The sequence below is a fragment of the Pristis pectinata genome, chromosome 11, assembly GCF_009764475.1.
Source record: "Pristis pectinata isolate sPriPec2 chromosome 11, sPriPec2.1.pri, whole genome shotgun sequence".
Classification (NCBI taxonomy): domain Eukaryota; kingdom Metazoa; phylum Chordata; class Chondrichthyes; order Rhinopristiformes; family Pristidae; genus Pristis; species Pristis pectinata.
This window is the reverse complement of record NC_067415.1, coordinates 86,055,814-86,070,668: the sequence shown is the minus strand read 5'-3', so window position 1 is coordinate 86,070,668 and position 14,855 is coordinate 86,055,814. Positions and strand designations below refer to the sequence as shown.

Sequence of the window (14,855 nt, the reverse complement as noted above, 5' to 3'; positions counted from 1 at the left end):
GAAGCCTGAAAGTACTGCAGATGTTCAATGAGTAATCAAATCAGTGCACACATTACACATCCATTTCTAGTAGGCACATTAATAACACAGTGCTGATTTCATTCCAACAGCAATAAATTTATTAAATAATGAAGATTAATATTTCGCCACACATTGCAGGTCCCTGGTTTTGGAAATTATTTGGGATTTGGCTGTACTCTGTCCATCAACACAAACACACACACACACACACACACACACACACACACACACACACAGAAACTCTGGCAGTCACAGGTATGCAATTTCCTCTTGATGAGGTCTCTGTGGAATCTGTGTTCAGGCCACCTTGAGCATCCACAACCCCTTGGGTTGTTTTATAAGTATTGCTCTAGAATGCAGCAATGCCCACCAAACAGGCCCACCCACCAGCTCACCTTGCTGAGCTTCCACTTGTTTCTAGGTATTTGAGGAGCCTCTGGAACATCTTCCTTTGGGAAGGTGCTCCCTACATTTGTTCACTATATAGCTGGCAGCTGTGGCCAAACCGAACAAAAAAAGCAGTTTAGTACATTTTCCAGAAATCATTTTCATTGATGTTTAAAATCAGGTTGCTTGCTGGTGAAGGATTGTCAATATAATTTTAAAACATGTCATTTTTTTTTTTGCTGATGAACTTTTACAGCTGATTTACTTTAACCCTACAACTTCCCAGTGTAAAAGCTTCGAGGAGCGAGTTGTTTTTGAATGTTGCCTGACGCCATTGGTTCATGAGTTTGCAGTCGGCAATATGCAAGCTGGTTTGTGCCCAAGCTTGGAGGAATGTGAATGTTTTTGACGAGGAGTGCAGTGGTACGAATTCATGAACTGTATCAGGGAGAAATCAGTGCCAAGAGGAAAGGTTTACAGTTCAAAATAAAAATACCTGTCTATTTCCGCTGGCTTCTGCAGGGTCTGCACTCGCCAGCGTCTGTTGGGAGGTTCCTTCGAGGGACAGCCTGCAAAAGAACGCTCAATTTTAAGTGTGCAGCACCATATCCGACAGGAACGCAGGTAACACCACTGGCAAAACCACCGGCAATACCACGGCTGTTGCAAAGCGTCAGATAAATCCCAGTAAAATTACAGGCTGATTTTGTCAATGTTTAGTTGCCTGCCGGAGATTGCAAATTCAAAAATAGTTGTCTTGTTTATCAGTGAAAACCTTTAAGCTGCTTTGGGTTACCAGTTAGCACGGCAAAGCTTTATCATCCTCAGCTTCACTAATGAACCAAATCTGGTATTCAGGAGAAGGAGAGTGGGGGGAATGGGAAATGTGCTCCCACAGGGAAGAGCAGGAATGGGTTTTCAGGAGAAGATGGATGAGCACACGTGGAAGAGATGGTGGTGGGAGAGATGATGAGGAGCAGCATGAAACAGAGGGGCCAAATGGCCTGTGGATTCAGTATAATTCTCTATAAAGTGCACACGAGATGTAGTATAAGAAATGTTGGTGCAAAATCTGCAGTTCACTCTGTGCCTGTTGAACTATGAGGAATGGAATGAGTAAGCTGTAGATTGGGAATGGGTATGGATGAACACACAGACACTTACCAACTCATGCTGAGCACAATGTTTCATACATTTTGCTCATTCTCGACACTGGAGTTTATTTCCCTGTTGCTTTCTTAATAATAATTCTTTAAAAGCATGCATTGGACAATATAGCACTGTAGGAGTTCCCACAATGTCACGAAGCTGACATTTTTAATGCGCAGGTCTAAATTTTTTAAAATGTGATTAATCTTAATTGCTGTGTTTGGAACTGCTGGGCTTGTGTTGACAAGGGAAGATGTTTGAACCCAGTACTTTGGGCATTGTTCCTCTTTTTCCAGATCACTCCGACACGGGTCGAGCACTCAGAGAATCAGCAGAGGCAAATCACTGGAAACACTGTCACAAGATGTGGGTGAACATTAGCTAACTCAATCCACAAAGTGTAGAGAGCGCTTGTCCCCTGCTAGTGCTAGAGTGTTTTAGTGGGACCGCGGGTATGGTTTAAGCTCAAGACCACCATTAAGCCCTGGGTGTTGCAACAGCAGAAAAGTACTGAGCCCAATGTGCCATGCAAGAGGTGCCAGTTGCTTTAATTTACGCACAAATTGTCAGCGGCTTTGGGGGAGCAGAGATGTGCAGTTCGGAGTGGGTCCAAAGATCCACATCGCTGCATGGGTAGTGTCAACAGTGTCTTGCTCCCTGCTCCCTCTCTCCTCCATTCAAAGGTAAAGAATGCAGTGAAGTTCCTGGACTTGCCCTGTGGACACAGACTGAACCCAACACAAAACATTCTGGCTGCTTGTTCATGATCCCCTTCATCTTCTCATAGTGCCGAATACACTCCCTAATGTCTTAATGCTGTGGCAAGCATTAATTATTGGCAAATGGCCTCGATAATGTTGAAAATTGTCTTCAATAATTCAGAATCTTATTCTTTCAGTATTCTAATTATTGTTGTAGGTTTTTATTTAATTTTCTTAAAACATTTTTCTTTCAGTCTCTTTATCTCTTTGGTTTCACTTTCTGGCCTGAATTTTCATTGGATTTGCCCACTCTAATCCACAGTTCTTCCCTCAGCCCTGGCCTTGCTCAGTTTGCAATCCTGGCATCTCAGTGGTTGAGGGATCCCTGTCTGTTCTCTGCTGTTCCCGGCTTGCACTGCGTCAGCCCAATGCGCAGGTTTGAAAATTCAACCGTGGAGGTGCATCTCCTCCAATGCAGATGATACACACTGCATTCCCAGAGAGATGTGCACCAATGTATGAGCGCTGGAGCCTCTGAATAAAACTGGCTTCATAATCTTGGTGCAACACACAAAGGAGCTGGAGGAACCCAGCAGGTTAGGCAGCATCTATGAAGGGAAATGGACAGTTGACGTTTCAGGTCGAGACCCTTCATCAGGGCTGTCCTGTCCTGATGAAGGGTCTCATTGCCTGACCCACTGAGTTCCCCCAACTCCTTTGTGTGTTGCACCAGATTTCCAGCATCTGCAGTCGCTTGTGTCTCCATAATCTCGGTTCCATTTTTATTCCTGCCTTGTTAATTGTTGAGTTTTCCACACCTTCACCCTCTCAGGATGTAGTCACAATCTCTCTCTGTCCCCACGTAGCACTCCAGCACAGTTCGGTACCGGAATGCCCAGCGAGAAGACAGTGAGATAAAGATGATCCAGGAGAAAAAGCAACAAGCTGAAATGAAACGGTAACTTTGCATTTCCCTGTGAGCGTTTTGAAACTCTGTTTGCGTTTCACTGACTGAGGAAACGTTTTGCTTTTTCTATTCAGCAAGGTCCAAGAAGAAGAATTGCGTGAAAATCATCCTTACTTTGACAAACCTCTCTTTATCGTTGGTCGGGAGCACAGGTTTCGAACGTTTTGCCGGGTGGTGGTGAGGGCTCGCTTCAATGCGTAAGTAGCTCTCTCACTCTTTTTCTCTCTGTCCTCCTTACTCTCTCTCCACCCTCCTTCTCATTCTGTCCTCCCCTTCACTCCCCCTCTTGCTATCCTCTCCCTCCCTAACCCTCCTCCCCCTCTCACCCTCCCCTTCCCTTGCTCCCTTCCTCCTCCCCTCTCCTCTCTCTCTCTCCTCTCTCTCTCTCCCTCTCTCTCTCCCTCTCTCTCTCCCTCTCTCTCTCCCTCTCTCTCTCCCTCTCTCTCTCCCTCTCTCTCTCTCCCTCTCTCTCTCCCTCTCTCTCTCCCTCTCTCTCTCCCTCTCTCTCTCCCTCTCTCTCTCCCTCTCTCTCTCCCTCTCTCTCTCCCTCTCTCTCTCCCTCTCTCTCTCCCTCTCTCTCTCCCTCTCTCTCTCCCTCTCTCTCTCCCTCTCTCTCTCCCTGTCTCTCTCTCCCTCTCTCTCTCTCCCTCTCTCTCCGCCTCTCTCTCTCCATCCCTCTCTCCCTCTCTCTTTCTCCCTCTCTCTCCCTCTCTCCCCCTCTCCCTCTCTCTCTCCCCCCTCTCTCTCTCTCTCTGACCCTCTCTCTCTCCCTCTCTCTCTCTCCCTCTCTCTCTCTCTCTCTCCCCCTCTGTCTCTCTCTCTCTCACCCTCTCCCTCTCTCTCTCCCTCTCTCTCTCTCCCGCTCTCCGGCTCTCTCTCCCTCTCTCTCCCTCGCTCTCTCTCTCTCTCGCTCTCGCCCTCTCTCTCTTTCTCTCACCCTCTCTCTCCCAAATGGTCTTGTAATTGAAGATTTTCTCATGGCGTTGTCGGCCCGGAGCTCACTGGGACTGAGTGCTGTGTTTGGTGCCATTGCCGTTCCTGCTGTGCATCACAGACAGAATCTTGTCTTTCAGATCAAAGACTGATCCGATCACAGGAGCAGTTAAGAACACCAAGTATCATCAGCTGTAGTAAGTGTTGCTTTCAGTGCATCCATTACTGTGAGCATTGTTGCATTTTAATTACACCTGGTAAGAAGTGTGACCATGAGATCTTATGACCATGTTACCTGTAGTAACGGTTCTGATCTCTGATCTGAAGCAACATCTGCATTCCTTACAGGTGGAATGTTCCCAGTAATTTCTCTGCACTTAAATTAATAAATGTCCTGTCTCTGTGTGTGCGCATGTGTGTCTGTGCGCATCTATGCATATGTGTGTCTGTGCATGCATGTGTGTGTCTCCATGTGTGTGTGTCTGTGTGTGTGTGTGCGTGCACGTGTGTGTGTGTGTGCGTGCATGTGTGTGCGCGTGCATGCGTGTGTCTCACCTACTGCCAATCCTTCCACTGGACCCCTCAAGTCCCGAATATAGAACAGCACTGTGTGACCATTCAGCCCATTGTGACCATTCTGGCCATTTACGTACTGATATTCCACATTTATTAAAGCTCAATACATTTATTAACTTGTCTAGTATATACGAATAGTGGAATTGGATTGCAGTAAAGAGTCAAAGCTCCTGTTTCTAATCTGTCCTCAGGGAAGTGTCCAGACCCACAGACTCTCACAGCTCAGAAGAGACCAGCTGACACATCATTCTGGTGCCAGCTCTTTGAAGCTTCTCACCAGTTAGTCCCAGTGCCTACAAACGCCTCTCTTTCAAGTCTCCTTTTCCCACACCGCCAGGTTCGAGAACAGCTACTTCCCTTCAACTAATCGGGTCTTGAACCAACCTACACAGCCCTAAACACGAATATAGCAACACTGTGACCACTTTGCACTACAATAGATTTTTTTTTATTCTAATTGTGTTCCTTCTTGTATAATTTACATTTGGTTTATGTTTTTCTTGTGAATGTTGCTTACCTGATGCTATGTGCCTGTGATGCTGCTGCAAGTTTTTCATTACACCTGTGCACACACGGACATGCAGATGACAGTAGTCTTTGACTTTTTTTGGCATTTTATCCCTCCAATTCCCTTTGGAAAATATCTACTGAATCTGCTCCCACAGCCCTTTCAGACAGCACCCTCCAGATTACTCTGTAAATGAAGTTCTCCTTATCTCCCATTATCTGTATGTACCCACGGTGAGTGCTTTCCATCAAGCCGATGTGTGTCCCTTCACACTGCAACCATTCTCTTGTGCTCTCTGCTAGTGATCTGCTTGGACTAGTCACCTACCTGGACTGGGTAATGATCGCAGTAACCATCTGCTCGTGCATTTCCATGATGTTTGAAACACCGTTCACAACTGTCATGCACACACCAACCTTACAGGTAGAGTCAGATCTTCAGTTAATAAGTATGCTCCTCTTACCCTGTTTATTAACATAGGATACAATATGTAATGAAAACATCAAAATATTTAATAGGAAAATAATTCTGCAAAGCTGTAGTGGTCATTTATTATAGCAATAGCTAAATCTGTTCCATTTTGATTTTCTAATATATCATTTTTGAACACATCCATGGCTCAGGAGACACCAGAGACTGCAGATGCCGGATTCTGGAGCATCAAACAATCTGCTGGAGGAACTCAGCAGGTCAAGCAGCATCTGTGGGGAGAGAGGAGTTGTCACCGTTTCAGGTCGAAACCCTGCATCAGGACATGGCCTGCCATGGCTCAGTCTCACTTTCCAGCTCTGACACAGAGTCTCCAACCTGAAACATTGACACTGTTTATCTTCCCACAGACGCTGCCTGACCTGCTGAGTGTTTCTAACATTTTCTGTTTTTGTTTAAGATTTCCAGCATCTGCAGGTTTTTTTTTTGATTTTCATTTCTTCTCAGTACGCCGTGGGTTCAAGACTCATTCCTGAGAGTCCCGGCTGACACTCCAGTGCGGTATTGAGGGGGTGCTACATTGTCAGCGACGCAGCCTTTCTGGTGTGACCTCAAACCCAATCGACCTTGGTCCTGCCGAGTTGATGTAACAGATCCTGCAGTATGAGGGAAGGATAATGTAGTGTCCAATTTACTGGACTTGCAGCCACAGATTAGAACCATTGATCTAATGGCATGAGTTCGAATCCCACCACAGCAGCTGGGGAATATCAATTCAAATAACTCAATAACTCTGGAATTAAAAATACCCAAACCTCAAAAACTCTGATTATGAAACTATTTGATTGTTATAAAAACCCACCTGGTTTACTAATGTCCATCAGGAGAAGAAATCTGCAGTGCTTACTCAGCCTACATGTGATCCAGACCCACCAATCTTCTTTACTCTTTGCTACCCCAATTCAGGGCATAGGCCATACATGCTGGCATTGCCAGTGGGTGAATAAATAAAGAAGTAATTTGAAAGAAGACCAGGGGAGTTCTCCCCAGTTCCCTGGCCAATATTCATCTTTCAGTCAACATCGAAGCAGATTATGTTGTCATGGCATAGACAGGGAGAAAGCGCACAATCTTTTCCCAGGGAGGGGGTGCTAAAAACAAGAGGGCATAGGTTTAAGATCAGAGGCGAGAGATTTAAAAGGGACATCAGGGGCAGCTTCACGCAGAGGGTGGTGTGTATTTGGAATGAGCTGCCAGAAATAGTGGTTGAGGTGGGCACATCAGCATGTTTAAAAGCCATCTAGATAAGTCCATGGATAAGAGAGGTTTAGAACAGTTATTGAACAAATAACTGTTCAAATATTGAACAGTGCTTGCCTGGTTTCCTGCCTGCTGTCTGAGTAACCCCAGGGCCAAACGCGGGCGGATGGGACTAACTCACTGGGCAGCACAGTTGGCATGGACGAGCTGGGCCGAGGGGCATGTTTCGGTGCTGTATGATTCTACAACTCATTATCACAGCAGGAGCTGCTGTCTGCAGGAGCCACAGTTTGAGGGCTTGCTGTATGCAAATTGGCTGCTGTGTTTCCCACAATTTAACAGTGACTCCACTTTAGAGACCTGCAATGAAACTGCATGTCTTTCTCTCTCCATAGTGTGTAATTAGAGTTGTTTTACATCAAGCGCAATGTTCACAGTGCACACAGCTCTTGCCCGCAGGGCATGTGTGAGTTTGCAAATGCTCTGCTCATGTTTTTCCAATTAATAACCACAAAATATTGAACAGTGCTTGCCTGGTTTCCTGCCTGCTGTCTGACTAACCCCAGGTAACCTACAAATGCCTATCAGCTGCCCCTGCTTAGCTGTAGACCCCAACAACAGTGAGTGTCTACTGTCTCTTTGCCACCCACACTACTAATGCAGTTCCCAAAACTATCAGTACTACTTGTATGCACAGACAGTGACCCAGAAGAGATAATGTACAGTGTTGAGGTACAGGTATTTTGTAGGTCCAGTGATCTAGAGACCTGAGTTCAAATTCCACCATGGGAGAAGGAAGGATGCCTATTGCCTACAGGAAGGATGTGGAGGCTTTAGAGAAAGTTCAGAAGAGGTTCACCAGGATGCTGCCTGGATTAGAGGGCATGAGATATAAGGAGATGTTGGACAAACTTGTGTTGTTTTCTCTGGAGTGTCAGAGGCTGAGGGGAGACCTGATAGAGGTTTATAAAACTATGAGAGGTGTGGATTAGGTAGACAGACAGAGTTTTTTCCAGGGTAGAAATGTCAAATACTAGAAGACATGCATTGAGGGTGAGAGGGGGAAGGTTTAAAGGAGATGTGCGGGGCAAGTTTTTTACACACAGAGTGGTGGGTGCCGGGAACACACTGCCGGGGAGGTGCTGGAAGCAGATATGATAGTGGCATTTAGGAGGCTTTTAGACAGACACATGACTATGCAGGAAATGGAGAGATATGGACCATGTGCAGGCAGAAAGGAGTAGGTAATTTAGCATTGTGTTCGACACAGACATTGTGGGCCAAAGGGCCTGTTCCCGTGCTGTATGAATCTATGACTCTGTAAATCAACAAGCTTTGCTCTGTTTTGGAATCTGGAGCAACACACAATATGCTGGATTCCAGATGAAGGGTCTCGACCCGAACGTCGACTGTCCATTTCCTCCATAGGTGCTGCCTAACCCGCTGAGTTAACATGGAACATAGAACAGTACAGCACAGTACGGACCCTTCGGCCCACAATGTTGTGCAGACCTATATAAACACCTACTCCCTGATCAATCCAACCCTCCCTCCTACACAGCCCATAACCCTCCATTTTTCTTACTTCCATGTGCCTGTCTAAGAGTCTCTTAAATGTCCCTAATGTATCAGCCTCTACCACCAGCCCCGGCGGTGTGTTCCAGGCACCCACCACTCTCTGTGTAAAGAACCTACCTCTGACATCTCCCCTAAACTTTCCTCCTCCGACCCTAAACTGTTCCTTCAGTGTTTTTTGAGTTGTTCTTAAACCTGCACCCTCCAGTTTACTGACAGGAGTGTTTAAGGCATTTTGATTTGTGTTCCCTTTGGTGAATGCGTCCAATTACTGATGCATCTGTGCCTTTAGATTGCAGAATTCGTCTTTGTGATATTCATGAGCATCGAGCTGAATCTAAAAATCCTGGCGGACGGGTTATTTTTCACCCCCACAGCTGTCATCAGGGATTTTGGAGGAGTGATGGACATCTTCATTTACCTTGTAAGCTTTCAGTGTACACATCTATCTAAATCTAAGTTCCCAGCACAGTTATCTCCCCAACAGAAAAATATCAGCCCAAAGTCACAATGAAGTTAACTGGGCAGAAGTAACTCTAATGGTTGCAGACTCAGTGAGCTGTCTACAGATGTCATAGCTGTGTAGGAAATGGAAGGGCCTGGTAAAAAGGAAAAATATGAAACAGAAGGTTCATAGGATGATCCCAAGATTTAGGGGTTCTAACTACCAAAGTCTGAGGACATTGATGTTCCTTTCCCTGGGGGGCATTACCTGACTGAAGATTAAGAAAGAGCTCAGTCAGCTGGGGCTTCTACATGGAGGAGCCCAAACCTGGGGCCGTCAATAAAAGGTCCAGTTAGTAATTCCGATTGGGAGTTCAGAAGAACCTTCTTTCCCCAGGGAGCAGGGAGAATGGGGAATACATTCCCGCAAGGAAGGGTTGAGGTGCAGAGCAGGGGTGGGTTTAAGAAGAAGCTGGATAAACACTTGAGGGTGACAGTTTTGGGGGGGGGGGCGCGGGTGGGGGGTGGGGAGAGGCTGGTGTGGAGCAAAGACACCAGAGGGCCCAAATGGCCTGTTTCTCTGATATAAGATCCCCACTGGGGAATTCAGGCAAAACTCAAAGAAGGGTGAAAATGTGCAACTCGCTCCCATGGCAACTGGTGAATAGCAAGTAACACACAAAGCGCCAGAGGAACTTGCGGGTCAGGCAGCATCCAACTCCTCCCCCCACCTCCATCATCTGCCAATCACCCCCCTCAACCGGATCCTGCCAGCTCCTGCTTCCACCCCTTCCTCCCACCCCTGTATACTGACCACCTCCCCTCCATCTTTCAGTCCAGATGAAGGGTCTCGACCTGAAACATCGACTGTCCATTTCCCTCCATAGACGCTGCCTGACCCGCTGAGTTCCTCCAGCAGTGTGTGTATTGCTCCAGATTCCAGTATCTGCTGTCTCTGGTGTCTCCAGGTGAATAGCAACGATGGGTTTATGGAGAAGCCAGACAGACACACAAGGGGAAGGGAATAGAGGGTCACACTGATCGATGAAGAATGACAAGAGGAGGCTTGAGTGGAGCATCAAGGCTGACATGGACTAGTTGGGCTAAATGGCCTCTTTCTGTGCGGTGTCTCCTGTGTAATCCACGAGGGAGGGTGCAGTTTGTGTGGACATTGAGGGCTTCAGTGGGGGTCCACACTGAGCACTGGGGTTTGCCGCCCAGCCCCGGACAGTGGAACAGAACCAGCCCACCACTGGTGCTCAGAGCCACTGGGCTCTGGTCATGCTGGCTGGAGACCTGTCCTCGTTGACCTTGCCTCTCTCCCTCTGTCCATCAGCAAAGCCTCATCTTCCTGTGCTGGATGCCACACACTGTTCCTGCCCAGTCAGGGGCGCAGCTACTGATGATGCTGAGGTGCCTGAGACCACTGCGGATATTCAAGCTGGTTCCTCAGATGAGGAAGGTTTTGCGGGAACTGTTTAGCGGTTTCAAAGAAATATTTTTGGTGAGTAGCCAGAGATCTTAAGCCTCTGAATCCTTGGAAGTAAAAGGCACAGGGTGGGTGGGTTGGGTGGGTGGGGGGGGGGGGCGGGCCATTCAACCCATCGTGTCTGTGCTTGAAATAGACCTTTGTTTAATCCCACTTCCAGCACTCAGTCCGTATTGTATCCCTGCAGATTCCGGTCCCTCCGTGAGGGGAGGGTTTCTGTCACCACCCACTCCCCCTCAGGCAGTGAGCCCCACACCTCCATCTGAACACTGTGAAGTAACTTCTCAACCACCCTCTGACCCCACCACTGATCAATAAATCTCTGCCCCCAAGTTACCGAGCTATTGCTAAAGGGCATGTATCCTCTCTGTTCACCCAGTGTACGTCTCTCGTTACTTCATATATCTCTGCATCTTCCATGCAGACTGCAGCAAATGTTCACATTTATTGTCACGGGCATACACACCTGGGCTACGAATGCCATGAAAATGAGTTTTTTGCAGCAGTGGCAGCACAGTGCCTTATAAACAAGGCAAATATAAATAACGTAAACTTAAAGTAACATAAATTATGCATAACTTACATGACAAAATAAACAAAATTAAACAGAACGACATTAGTGCAAGTTATAATCCAAGGTAGAATTAGAGTTTTTCAGGTGGGTTCAAGAACCTGACAGGAGTGGGGAAGGAGCTGTTGTTGAACCGTGAGGTGTGGGGTCTTCAGGCTCCTGTACCTCCTGCCTGATGGCAGCATCGAGAAGAGGGCACGGCCCGGATGGTGGGGGTCCCTGATGATGGATGTCGCCTTCCTGGGACACTGCCTCTTGTAGACGTCCTCGACGGTGGGGAGAGCTGTACCCGTGATGGAACTGGCTGAGTCCATCACTCTCTGCAGCCTCTGCATTCCTGTGGATTGGAGGTCCCATTCCTATGCAACCAGTCAGAATGCTTCCCGCTGTACCTCTGTAGAAGCTTCTCAGAGTTTTCAATGTCGTGCCAAATCTCCTGAAGCTTCTAAGAAAGTAGAGATGCTGGTGCACCTTCTTCACGGTCACATCTATGTGCTGGACGCAGGGTAGATCCTGAACCTCCGGCTGGGGCTTCCATAGAGAATTGGCAATGCCCTCCTCACGGGTCAGCTCTCCTGGGCCACACATTGAACCAGCTGGAGGTGAGACATGGCTGATCTTGTCCCCCATTCCTGCACTGAAGTCCACACCGACCCCAGCAGTAAAACACTGATGACCTAAGATGAGGAGTGAGGTGGCCTCAGTTTCTGCCAGACAGGGCTGCTGTAGGTAACAGCCCCGTCCACCTCAATGGAGTCACCAGCCTCACGTTTCCTGACAACATAGGAGGAGCCCATTCAGCCTATTGTGTCCGTGCTAGCTCTTGAAACGATCCCATCAGTCTCATTCCCCCACTTATCTCCCGATAACCTATTCTCCCTCACATGCACATTAAGTTCCCCATTCCCCTGCCACTGCACTTTCTCAAAGGGTAGTTTACAGCGGCCAATTAACCCACCAACCCCGCAGGCACTGGGATATGGGAGGAAATAGGAGCAGCCGGAGGAAACCCACACGGTCACGGAGAACGTGCTTGCTCTTTGGCCATTTCCCCACCCCACCCCCAGAACCCCATCCGTTCCCCCACAGCCCTGCACATTTCTCCTTCCAATGGTAATCCAGATCCCCAGTTGAATGCGTGTCGACTCTTGGTCTCGGGCCCGCCCTACTCACCGCACGCTGTCTGTTGTCTCTTTCCTCAGGTCTCCATTCTGCTGTTGACACTCATGCTCGTCTTTGCAAGTTTTGGGGTTCAGCTTTTTGCTGGGAAGCTGGCCAAGTGCAATGACCCTCACATCACCAGGCGGGTGAGCAACTTAACTTCAGCAAACACAAAACAAAACGCGAGACACAAGAGAGACTGCAGATGCTTTCCAGCAACACAAAATGCTGGAGGAGCTCAGCAGGTCAGGCAGCATCTACAGAGGGAAATGAACATTACAGCACAGTACAGGCCCTTCGGCCCACAATGTTGTGCAACATTTTATCCTGCTCTAAGATCTATCTAACCCTTCCCTCCCACAGAGCCCTCCATTTCTCTATCATTCATGTGTCTATCTAAGAGTCTCTTAAATGTCCCTAATGTATCTGCCCCCACAACCTCTGCTGGCAGTGCGTTCCACACACCCACCACTCTCTGTGTAAAAAAACTTACCCCTGACATCCCCCTTATACCTTCCTCCAATCACCTTAAAATTATGCCCCCATCTGGACTGCTGAAGGGTCTCGACCCAAAACGTCAACTGTTCATTTCCCTCCATAGATGCTGCCTGACCTGCTGAATTCCTCCAGCACTGTGTGTGTGTTGCCACAAAACAAAACTCTGTCTTTCTTGGTTATCCTTAAATCTGTTATGGTGTGATCATGGAATTTTCCAATTTCAGGTAACCCACTCCCCCGTGTTCCTTTCCTGCTCCCACCAGTCCATCAGAGTCTCTCTCCCTTCGTTCACCTTTCTGTATCTCCCCCCTCGTGACCCAGACTCATCACCCTCCCCTACTGGTTCCACCTACCCACCACCTCCTCCTCACCTGGTTCCACCCATCGCCTACCAGACCTTGCTCTCCCCTTCCTCTCACCTCTCTCACCTGGCCAACTCCCCCATACTCTCTCAGTCCTGATGCAGGGTCTCGACGTGAAATGTCGACCATCCCTCTGTCTCCACAGATGCCGCTTGACAAGCTTGAGTTCCTCCTGCAGATTGTTTTTTGCTGTTTGTTACCCAAGGACATCTGCATACAAAGCAAAATCGTTGGTCTTTTCAGTGAAGAGCTTGGCTCTGGCATTCTCAAGTGTGGGAATTGTCAGAGGTGTTTAATCCTGACTGTGGTCCATCGCAATGTCGGTGTTCTGGCAATCGAGCAGTTTGTGAACTCGGTTAAACTCCTCAAAGTGTGTGGGTTCTCATACCAGTGAACTCCACTCCTAGTTTGGAACATAGAACAGTACAGCACAGGAACAGGCCCTTCAGCCCACAGTGTTATGCCGAACTAATTAAATTAGTAATTAAATGCCTAACTAAACTAATCCCTTCTCCCTCCATTCTCTGCTCATTCATGTGCCTATCTGAGAGCCTCTTAAACCCCTCTATCGTATCTGCCTCCACCACCACCCCTGGCACCCACCATCCTCTGTGTAAAAAAAACCTGCCCCGCACATCTCCTCTGAACTTACCCCCTCTCACCATAAATCCGTCCCCTCTAGTATTAGACATTTTGACCCTGGGAAAAAGATACCGGCTGTGTACTGTATCTATCCCTCTCGTAATCTTATTATGTTGTTCAGTGAGGATCCCAAACAACATCCCCTTTCATTAATGAAGCTGCCAGAGAGTGTGGAGGTTTTCCCACCAAGCCCATCTGTCATGGAGTCGAAGTGAGAGGAACTGCTTTGATTCTGGGCCAATCCAGATTATTCTAAACCTGCTTAATGCCAAATATTCTCATCATTATGTCCTCCTTTGTTGGAGATAAATGTTGCAGCCTTCCCCAGGGACACCTCCCACAGAGCAAGAGCTGGCTGGCATTCCTTCATTTATGAAAAAAAATTAAATCATCATCCAAATCTACCTCCGCTATCTTCCTACTTATTATATGAGTTAACATGTCATTGGAACTGCTTTTAATTGGCTACTGTTAAATGATGCATCTCTCACACTGCAAGTATTAATGATGACAATCATTTTTAAGTTATCCGCCTGTTGCTCTGTGATCATGGGCACTGTGATTATCTGTTTCCACACCTTCCAGTTTTTACAGTGGACACCCAGTGAATGATACAGCATTGCTAAAGTCTGACCCCTTAAACATGTGACAGTTCATTTCAGCCAATAACTGGATGAGAATGTACAAGGCATGGTTAGTAAGTTTGCAGATGACACTAAAGTAGGCGGTGTCATCGACAGTGAAGAATGTTATTGAGAATTACAGCGGGATCTTGATCAGCAGGGTAAGTGGGCCAAGGAATGGCAAATGGAGTTTAATTCAGAGAAGTGCGAAGTGTTGTATTTTGGGAAGTCAAACTAAGGTAGGACTTTCACAGTGAACAGTAGGGGGGCAGAACAGAGGGACCTTGGAGTACAAATGCATGGTTCCCTGAAAGTGGGGTCATAGGTAGACAGGGTGGTGAAGAAGGCGTTTGGCACGCTGGCCTTCATCAGTCAAGGCATTGAGTTTTGAAGTTGGAATGTTATGTTGCGTTTGTACAAGACATTGGTGAGGCCGCACTTGGAGGATTGTGTTGAGTTTTGGTCGCTCTGCTATAGGAAAGATGTTATTAAACTGGGAAGAGTACAGAAAAGATTTACGAAGATGTTTCCAGGACTTGGGGTACTGGGCCATAGAGAG

At 47.4% G+C, this 14,855-nt stretch overlaps 1 protein-coding gene across 5 annotated transcripts in view; it reads left to right on the top strand.

Moving 5' to 3' along the window:
- The window catches only part of nalcn (sodium leak channel, non-selective), a 135,476-nt gene that overhangs the window by 76,899 nt on the left and 43,722 nt on the right, over positions 1-14,855 (top strand). For all 5 annotated transcript variants that reach the window (XM_052026246.1, XM_052026245.1, XM_052026247.1 and 2 more), the window contains 9 exons: positions 931-1,032; positions 1,854-1,923; positions 3,125-3,216; positions 3,300-3,422; positions 4,299-4,355; positions 5,545-5,665; positions 8,799-8,930; positions 10,287-10,454; positions 12,213-12,317. In XM_052026246.1, the coding sequence (XP_051882206.1) occupies positions 931-1,032; positions 1,854-1,923; positions 3,125-3,216; positions 3,300-3,422; positions 4,299-4,355; positions 5,545-5,665; positions 8,799-8,930; positions 10,287-10,454; positions 12,213-12,317 (970 nt within the window). The remainder of the gene's footprint in view (positions 1-930; positions 1,033-1,853; positions 1,924-3,124; positions 3,217-3,299; positions 3,423-4,298; positions 4,356-5,544; positions 5,666-8,798; positions 8,931-10,286; positions 10,455-12,212; positions 12,318-14,855) is intronic.